We start from the raw sequence: 10,086 nt of genomic DNA, 5'->3' as shown, positions 1-10,086 counted from the left end.
AGTTCATTAAGTTGATGATTTCTTAAGCAAATTTTAGACAGAATAAAGTAGTGCTTCCATACTTGCTATTTGTGATTTCTCTTTAAAAATAGGTTTCTATTTATTTGTGCTGTCACCAAATTTCTTTTTTCCTTTTATATGGTGATTAAAGCAATATTGAACACTAATCATTCAACTAAAGATTTAGGTAAGCAATCTGTTTCATAGAAACTAAAGGAAGCAGTGATGAAGCAGAGCGAAAGCCTACTTTCAGAGCAAATATTCTCCTAACCAAAAGCTTAGGAGCAGTTTGAAAAATTTAAAAATGTATTTCCTTATTAACATATATAATTTTAATGCCTTTGGAACACACTTTTTAATAAAATGTAATTTTTCATAAAATTTAAATACATAAGTATAAAAACTACTGCTCCTAGGATTAAAAAAAAATAGGAGCATGATAAAATATCAGGAGCCAAAGCTCCTTCAGAGAGCAACTTTGATTCTATGAAGTGCGATATATGTGTGTGTGTGTATAATATATATAGTGAAACCCCCATTTACATTATTACAATTTACATTTCTCCACAAATTATACTACTCCCAAACATTTTAAATAATGTATTATAATCAGTAATCTGCACTCATTTTTAGAAATTCTTGGTAAACATTGCAATCTGCAGTGATAACTGGCCCTACAAAAGGGAAAGAAGCTTCCCTACAGGGCTAATGAGTGCTCAGAATATTTTTTTTTTTAAAGAGATATATACTCTTTTATAAACCTCCCACCCTCACCCCTGCCCCAACAGATAGGGTCCCAAAATAAGGTGTTAACAAGTGCTTAATAGATATGTTTCTTAGGCTGATGTCCCAACTGACGCTTAGAAAAATATAGTAATTAGCCCTTAGAGAAGATTATGGTGGTTGTCTAACATGAGGAAAGCCTATAATAACTGTTTTATTCAGTGAATACAATATTCTTGATTGTTATTTTCACATTAACCAAGATAGTGCTTATTTTACTTTACTTTGTTCCCCTCTACAAATTGAACTTATTTGCAACACTCCTCCCCTTTCCCAGAGATGCATAAAAGTGGGGTTTTACTGTATATATTTTTAGTCACTTAAAACCTTGTGGTAACTCCTCAAATAGTTTGCTAATGCATTTAACTTGAAATTCTCCATTTAAAAATCACAAGAAAAAATGGATTCACACTGAATAAGACAGATACCATGGGGGTAGGACTGGTTTTGTTTTCTGTTTTTGGCTCCTAAAGGAAAGAAAAATGTATCAAATTCAGCAAAGAAGTGATATAAGCAACACACTTTTACTTTACTCCTAAAGAGTCTAGTTTTCAACCCTGACAACAGGGGACATGAGCCTTACCCAAGTCCCCAAGTGTAACCATGTGCTTCACATCTACCTTCCTGCTTAGGGTCTACTACACCATAGAAGCTGAGACAGTCCACTCTGGGATAAACACACGTAATGTTTGTAGTGCTACAATGGCTCTAGATTCTGGACTGACCATGGACCAACAATCAAAATAAAATTGCTGGCTGGACTTGGCCCACCCTTTGGCTGTGAAAGGTGGAAAGATTAAAGAGATCTATCTACATATTGACTCTGAAGACTCTGATGGCATAAGCTATTAATATATTAAATGGAAAAATAGCAAGTTAAGAAGGTTGAAAAGTGGCAAACATCTTATATACTAATTTAGGGCCAACTATTAAGTAACATGAAATGCCATGTCACCTTACTAGGAATTCTTTTTGCTATAAATACTGGTGCTTTGTGTTTAGGGTTTGTTTCCTTATATGCTCATAATAAAGACAACAAATATTTCAGCCAGACAATAGCAAGTCTTCAAAATATACTGATCTGAAGTTATGGTATAGCTAAGAAACTTAACTGTTATCTCCCCAAATTGGATTCTTAATTCATTTAAAACACTTGATTATGAATCCATTTAGAGGCTAGTAAAAATTTTAAAAGTCTTGAGTTATTCACATATATTTTATAAAATTTACATTCTGTTGCAAAATTTTTTAATGAGCCAAATGTCAAAAGGTAGAGCCATTGTTATTGGACAAAAATGAAAATTTTAAGATCTAAAAGTAATTTGAACATGGGATTTATAAAACTTTCCTAATAATAATGGCTTTCCTATATGAAAAAACCTCTTAAAATATGACAATTGGCAGTGAATCAGGACAAAAGACCCAGGTAAACATAACTGAACACAAATGGTTCCAAAGCTCATTAAAAAAGCTACTTTCTATTTCATACTGGCGTAATGAAAACTGGTATTATACAAAAGCAGAAAGTTTTATACTGCCTTAAAGTAGGCACTAAAATAAAAACGGTAATCTAGGGCAGGGCTACACATACATTTCTGTAATAAATCCACATCCCAGAATCCTACTGAAAAGCTTGATGGAAACGTGGGAGGGTGGTGCTTGTGCTTAAACTGCTGGTGAAAGCTGCTGACAGCGAGTGCAGAGACCCAAGCCCTATAGTGTTTGCAGGATCCTGAAGATCCTGTGTTTGTGGGGGGAGCTGGGAAACAGAAGAATGTGCTTCCTCTTGGGAATAGCTCATTCCAAGGCTCCCCACCGATATAGGATTATAGGGAGGACCATTTAACGGTATGAAATTAAACAACTGAGAAAAATCCAATGCTGGTGTGTTTAGGGGGTCACTGATGGAGATAGAGCTTTTGGACAGGGAGAGATCCCCCGCACCATCATCTAGGGACCCAATCTGAGGATCCAACCCTAGCTTAGATGACGATGCTTGAGAATCCTGGGATGAAGAGGGCACGCCACCTTGTAACTCCATCAAGTAACTCTCAATTTCCCCCTTTAATGGCTGTTCTTTTTCAGGAATAGAAATTGCATATGAGGTAGAACTGAACGGATATTTGAAAGAAAGGTGGTGAGAGGGATGAACAGCATCCATATCTATTGGGCATGTCATTCCCAAAGGTAAAGTTGTGATCATTTGGTGGGCAGATCCCGAGCTCTGCATGGACTGAAATGGAGTGTTATAGAGGTTTAACTGCAAAGTGTTTGTGAATGGCTTTGATAACAGTTCACTGGAAGGTAAGGACATCACCGGAAGGAGCTCATCTTTTATAGGCACAGACACATTGCAGGTAAATGGATCCAGGAAATCCACTGGTTCTGTTTTGACCTTCAGAAGCTCTTGATTGTGACTCTTCTTCATATGTCGAGTCAGGTGATCCTTTCGTCCGAATCTCTGTGCACAATACTGACAGAGGAAGTCCTTTCTTCCAGTGTGCACCACCATGTGTCTCCGGACATCCTTTCGGGTGTAGAACCGGCGATCACAATGTTCGCACTGGTGCTTTTTTTCTTTAACCCCACCGGATGACTTGCCTGCATGAGATTTAAGGTGCTCCAGAAGCACTCCTGTGCTTTCGAAAGTCTGCAAACATACCTTGCAGGTGAGGTCACCGCTTGTTGCGGCATGCAAGGCCAAGTGACGTTTAAACCCAAGCTTGGTATTATAGTTTTTGCCACATTCTTCGCACTTAAACGTCTCTTTGTTAGGGTCGTGTGTATGGAGGTGATTCTTCAGATGATCTTTCCGGTGAAACATTTTCTCACAATAATTACACTTGTGGGTTTTCTCAGGAGAATGAGTAGCCATGTGCCTTTAAACACAGATATATTCTGTAAGTAATTATCACAACAAAAATGGCATGTATTTACTTTTCAAATGGAAGCTAAACTATTATGCTAACTTAGAATACCCTTCATAATGGAAACTATTTAACTTAATATATACCAGAAGGACAGTTAATACACCTAAGTACTGCAAAACTTGAGCCATTTACGTTGCCACTTTAGTTTTTGCTGGTTTTTAGCTATCATTACACAAGCAAATGAGCAAGACTGAATATACTCACGTAAACGTCCATACCCTTTTCTTGTCGTAATTTCTTTCTACAAATGGAAATCTACCCTCATTAAGCATTTTATTTTAAAAAATCCAAAGACACTAACACATAAAAGTATGTGATTCAGAATACTAAAAACTAGCCAATGTCTAATCTACTTAACATTTTCTTTCTGCAAATCACCTGAAAAATGTGTATACAAATACATATGTTTACAATGGCTTCAAATAGCCAACATAAGAGAAAATATAATCTGAAAGACAAATAAGTTTAATACCTTTGTAATTTGTACTTAGAAACAAAGGCCTTGGTGCAGTCTTGTTGTGTGCACTTGTAGGGCCTCTCTCCTGTGTGAGAGTAGGAGTGAACCTTTAATTTCTCAACACTGTTAAAGGCCTTGTCACACAGTTGGCAAGTAAAGTTTTTTCTTGGTTTGGTTTCACCACGCTTACGTTTCCCTGAAGGGACTTTCTGGGTATCTCTTACTTCTGACAAATCACCAGGAATGACAGTGGCCATCGCAGCCTAAACCAGGCCTTCTTGTTGGACACTTGGGAACTGCCCAACTCCACTAAATGATATAGCTTTAGGTGGCTTCTCAAGTTTCATGTGGTCGTAAAAGAAAGCAAAAAGGGACTGGAAAAAAAAAATAAGAAACAACTAGTTTGTAACTAAACTCAATTTTTAAAATTTTATTTGCTATGTGATGCTTTTGAATTAAAAAAGAAACCAATAAAATGGATTCAGCTGGTCTAATGTAATATCTGTAGGTTTCTTTATATTTGTCAAAATACATATAAATGCATTGCTCAGAATGAACAGTTCATACATACCCTGAAATTCCACCTGACAAATGTACTTAAGCATAGTAGCAGTGATTTCAGGAACACTCAGGAAGCACCAAAACATAACTCTAAAAGTGGCATTATTAAGCTTTAATTTTTACAAGGGATCAGAGAACATAAATCTGACTAAAAACAATGTTTCAGCAAATACCTCAATGTCTAAAGATCATCTTGATTTGTGCACATCAGCTCTAGTCAGACTCTGTATTGTAGGAAAATAGCGATAAGCAACTAAAAACTCTTTGAGGCACCTTGTGAACCACTGAATCATGGAAGGGGCAATTCACGCACAGACACTAGAGGCCTGAAAGAGTTGAATGCACCACCCAAGGTGAAAATTTACTCTTTATACCAGTGTCATCATACTCTGAAGGCTTTCTGAGTCAAGAGCAGAAATGATTTATCTTCCTAGCAAATATGCATTCTTGAAATGGTAAAATCTTTTGATGCTACAGCAGGTGAAGAGCATGGGGAAAAATATACCTAAAGTAATTTTCCTCAACATTTTTCACATCATAGGAAATGGATTATGTTCCTTAGGCACACTGAAGTTAGTAGATAAGCTGGAGTCATTAGGCTTCCCCAAGAGCTGAGGGGATCAGCCTTTTGACATACCTGTAACCTGTGTGCAGCAGACCTGTTGGGACTTCTGACTTAGTACACAATACCTGTGCAAGAATACATCATTAAAGAGGTGTTTCAGCTTAGTAAAAAGTCAGAGTTTCAATTTATTGGTGCTGTGAGAAAGAATAAAATGTACATATTGTACAGGAAAGAATATGCCTTTTTCAACAAAAAATTTAAAACTGAATTGAAATCTTTGAAAATTTATAGATAAGACATAGTAAATATTATGAACTCTATTTCTCACAGTAAGAAAGGCAACTTCCCAAAGATCCAATTGACAAAAGAGTTAAGTGATTCCTCAAGGTTTGTGAATGCTAGTTAAGCTATAGATACTTAACATTAAGACAAATGATAATACTTGCTACTTTTTTTAAAAAAAGATCTGAGTTTTAAATTGAAAACTTGAATGTGGCTAAATCACTATTATTAACTAATCAATTGAATTTTTCATCCTATTATATATTCTAAAAAACCAACTTCCTTATATCACTTGTGTTTTAGCATCAGATTGATACTGACACTTGCCTTCACAAGCTAGCTCTATCATACTGACTTTCACCGATTCCAGTTATACTTTTACAGGAGCTCTAAAATACCTACATTTTTGTAAAATTAAGTGCATGTTACAATAGGTCTTACTGTATTTTAGTTTAGAGGCTGTTCCTGAACAGGCAAAATACAGCAATTATCTACTCATTGATTAAAGCAGTAAAGCATATGTGTTAAGTTAATCAGTGTCCTTTCATCTTTTTTTTTTTTTTTTTTTTTTTTTTTTTTGAGACAGAGTCTCACTCTGTTGCCCAGGCTAGAGTGAGTGCCGTGGCGTCAGCCTAGCTCACAGCAACCTCAAACTCCTGAGCTCAAGCGATCCTCCTGTCTCAGCCTCCCGAGTAGCTGGGACTACAGGCATGCGCCACCATGCCCGGCTAATTTTTTCTATATATATTTTTAGCTGTCCATACAATTTCTTTCTATTTTTAGTAGAGGTGGGGTCTCGCTCTTGCTCAGGCTGGTCTCGAACTCCTGAGCTCAAACGATCCGCCCACCTCGGCCTCCCAGAGTGCTAGGATTACAGGCGTGAGCCACCACGCCTGGCCCCTTTCATCTTTATTAGGTAGATACAGGCAAGGCCTTTGTGCTGATCAAACTGTCTAAAAGTCCCTTTTGCAGTTTAAAAGTGACATTAACACAATGCGACTGACATTACCAATACTAACATAATATGTTCTTTCTGGTTTTAGATTTTCTAGATCTCAAGGACTTGTTCTTTTCCTGTTACATTCTCATTCAAAAGATAGCTCCTCTACCTCCCTCAGAAATATCTAAACAGCTATTCTGCTGTAACCAGTAACGACACTATAAATGGTATAAAGCATTCTACCAAGGCAGGAAAAAAACTTAATTTTCATTATTTTATTTCCTAACATATGCTTTTATGCACCTATTTAGAATATTGTGGGAAACAAATTGATCATTTTCCCATTGCAAAATCAAAACGGGATGCAAAGTGCCTAAAACCCTGTATATAACTAACATCTGAAAATATTTCAAAGACTGGTCATATTTGCCATTATGTTACAAGATCCAACTGTAACAGGCAGACACAATTCTAGCTGAGAAAAATAATTTCTAAGTTATTAAAAAATGTATTAAAAGTGCACCATGAAATAATATATAAACATTTGATTACATTAAAATTGGTGATACTCAATATGGAGTAACAAATTAATTCTGTTATCTTTGGATGTACATACTGAGCAATGAAGAATTGCACTGATTTCAAATATTACACTTTTCTAAGACCAGCTGAAATTTTTTCATGGCTGATAATACCTTTTTATTTCAATATATTACAAAACTCAAGTTAATTATCATAGGTGCATAGGATAAGGTTGTGCATTCAATATCTAATAAAAGACCACATTTATAATATGCATATCAGTCAAATACTTTAAAGGTGCATGCACAGAATTATAGTGATTTTTATTCAATGCATACCTGATCACAGATGGAAAAAGCCTCAGACTTTGATCTTAGCCAGTCCCATTGACTCTTCGTGGAAGAGAACGGAATCCAATCCTTCCCATTTTGGCCAATCTATGGAAAAAAAGTAAGAATGGACCATCCTCTAAATGGAACCAGTGTGCAAATGACAGAATATACAGGATAAAAGAATTGCAATTTCATGGCACATGCTTACATTCATTCCATACTCTGCTGCGTTATGCGTTAATTTTCACCAATTGCATAGTTTTATTAGTTTTAAGCACATTTACATGACCAAATGCACAAATAAAAAGTAAAATAGTATTACCTAGATAAATGGCAATTTGTGATGCAGAATGACTCCCCACTTCTTTCCCAAATTGAAAATTAATTAAAAAAAAATCTAACTTACCTACTCAGAGAAATGGATATTAGGGTTACTTTTTATAAACCAAACTGATCAAAATTTCATTATGCTTAAAAATATTGTGGAAGCAACAAACAAACTTAGTCCCCTCTTGGGGAGCACATCTGGAACGTCACCAAAGAACAACAGGCTCCTGATGAAAGCGCTCACACCCAGGCTGAGCACACTTGTGCAACTGGGGCTTCTCAGAGCTACACTTTGTTACCTGTAATACCTGCCAACTTATTTTTCAGATTGCTGCAAGGATTGCAGAAATGTAGCAACTATGCACTTTTTAGATTTCAAAAGCATGCAAGAGAAGTTAAATATAGGTTTGCTACATGAGAAGGGGGTGTTAGGAAGAAAGCATCCTTTGGTTTAAGAGACCACTGTTGAAAAATCTTAAAACAGCTTCAAAATGTCTACTAGTGGCACCGTTATCAGAAGACTGAGAAAATGCATGGAAAAAAATCTGTTAATAATTCTTGATCATACAAGTAAACATGAAAATAATGGTAAAAAGGCAGAAAAATCTAGAATTATCTATTATTATAGAGAGTACAGGCATAGAGAGATTAGTAAACTCTTAAGTATTTTAAAGATGAACATTTAGAAACCATGATTGTAAGAACTTGAGAGGAATAATATAAATCAAACAGTTAAAATATAAAACAAAAGGATTCATCAAAGACAGGTCACATAAAATAACTTTAAAGTTCTAAACACAAATCTAATAATTTCTCCTGAAATAAAATTTTTACAGACTTTAAGAATTTTATAGTATCTAAATAAAATATTTAATAGAAGGCATTCAAGCATCATTACAAAAATACTAAGGTTATATTTGAAAGCAGCATTACTCTCATAGTTTAAAAGACAATACAAATAAAAATTCAGACCTATAAAAGATATTTTAAAGGTTAAAGCAAAAGCTCCATTCTTTTGTAAAGTCCAAGATATGCATAAGTAGAAGAACTGAATTTTGTATATCAAAACTGCAAAATAATAAAATTAACTTCATAAATACTTACTTGCCCAGGGTACATACTAAGATTTTGGTGGTGTAATTAAGAATATGAAAGACCATTTTGTGTACTGTTATTTTAATAATATAAATACCTTATAAGTGTAGAGTGTTTTCATTTCTATTATCTCCCCGGAATTCAATGCCTCTGAGAGGTGGATGCATTTTTCATCACTGCCATTTTAAGGTAAAAGGCCCATAGAAGTTGAACAACTTGGCAGCACAGGTGTGTGGTCAAGAAGGACATATGCCCTAAAACCTCTATTTCACTTTTGTTTGACTGTATTCTATGACAAGGCAGGTTAGCAAACCAATTTCTAAATGAATAAATCCTGTCACTATACTTAAAAGATCGTAAGAGGAAAGAGTGCCTATTTTCTCTATTAGAGCTGCCAAATATGATCTCCAAAAGGAAATAAATTTAAGACTCAAAAAATTTAAAGACAGTTTATAAAGAAGTTTTAAATAATTTAAACAACTATTCAAATAATAACTAGAATATCTGTCTGAGTATATAACTATTTGGGTAGAAAAATATCTAAAATCAAACTTGACTAGCAAACAATAAATTTATATATTTTTTCCTTCTTTCCCTAATCAATATAAATTTTATTACATCTCAAATACATTCATAAGATCTTTATTTATGTTTACTGTTCAATGGCATTTTATAATAAAAATACTTTAGCATCTAAGTATTTCAATATAGTTTAAAGTTATGTTTCTTGTTTTGAGATACTCCAATAGTCTACAAATTACCCCTGCTATATATTTTACAGTCTGAAGTAAAATAATAAATAAAGGCATCATTTTAACTTATTTTATCACAAAACATAAGAGTTGGGGTTAATTTCCCTAAATTCAACCTATTTTGAGTTCTTATGAGTTGCCAAATGATTTCAAAGGACTGCTAAATTTTCCCAAAACAAAGGAAATTAGGAGCTGGTGAGAATTAATAATTATTTGGATTGACATAATAAAAATAAATGTACAGTTTATATTTATGTAATCCTAACTGAAATGTTAACTAAAATTATCTGTGTATTCCCTTTTATAGGATTAAGAAAAACTTAAAATACTGAAACTATTCTGAAACTATTCACTATTCTGAAAAGCCTGCAACAAAACTGGATCCATGTTTTTCTTTTCTACTTAAAAATATCAAAGATTGATTACTGTATTTTTAAAGTGGTAAAAATTCTTCTTTGCCTTGGTCTGAAGAATTGTGAACCATAAAAATATTAATACATATAGCCATCTCAAATTGCTCTAAGACAAAACAGCATTTTA

The 10,086-nt window shown here is 34.5% G+C and overlaps 1 protein-coding gene across 1 annotated transcript; it reads right to left on the bottom strand.

Annotated features, from left to right (window-relative positions):
- Positions 1-2,404: 2,404 nt before the first annotated feature.
- PLAG1 (PLAG1 zinc finger) lies at positions 2,405-4,427 on the bottom strand. The gene is made up of 2 exons (XM_069466493.1): positions 4,186-4,427; positions 2,405-3,662 (listed from the first exon to the last, which is right to left on the bottom strand). Exons 1-2 carry the CDS (start codon positions 4,425-4,427, stop codon positions 2,405-2,407), a joined length of 1,500 nt encoding a protein of 499 aa, XP_069322594.1.
- Between the last annotated feature and the right edge of the window lie 5,659 nt (positions 4,428-10,086).

This window comes from Eulemur rufifrons, chromosome 3 (assembly GCF_041146395.1).
Source record: "Eulemur rufifrons isolate Redbay chromosome 3, OSU_ERuf_1, whole genome shotgun sequence".
In the NCBI taxonomy this organism is placed as follows: Eukaryota; Metazoa; Chordata; class Mammalia; order Primates; family Lemuridae; genus Eulemur; species Eulemur rufifrons.
The sequence above is the reverse complement of the archived record's forward strand: the minus strand, read 5'-3'. Positions and strand labels throughout refer to the sequence as shown.

What these genes read in the sequence shown, in the direction of transcription:
- PLAG1 (XM_069466493.1), bottom strand. Translation starts at nt 4,427, where the DNA reads ATGGCCACTGTCATTCCTGGTGATTTGTCAGAAGTAAGAGATACCCAG. An exon ending in TCTAAGTACAAATTACAAAG is followed by an intron (nt 3,663 to 4,185) that starts GTATTAAACTTA and finishes CTGTGTTTAAAG; the next exon opens with GCACATGGCTACTCATTCTC.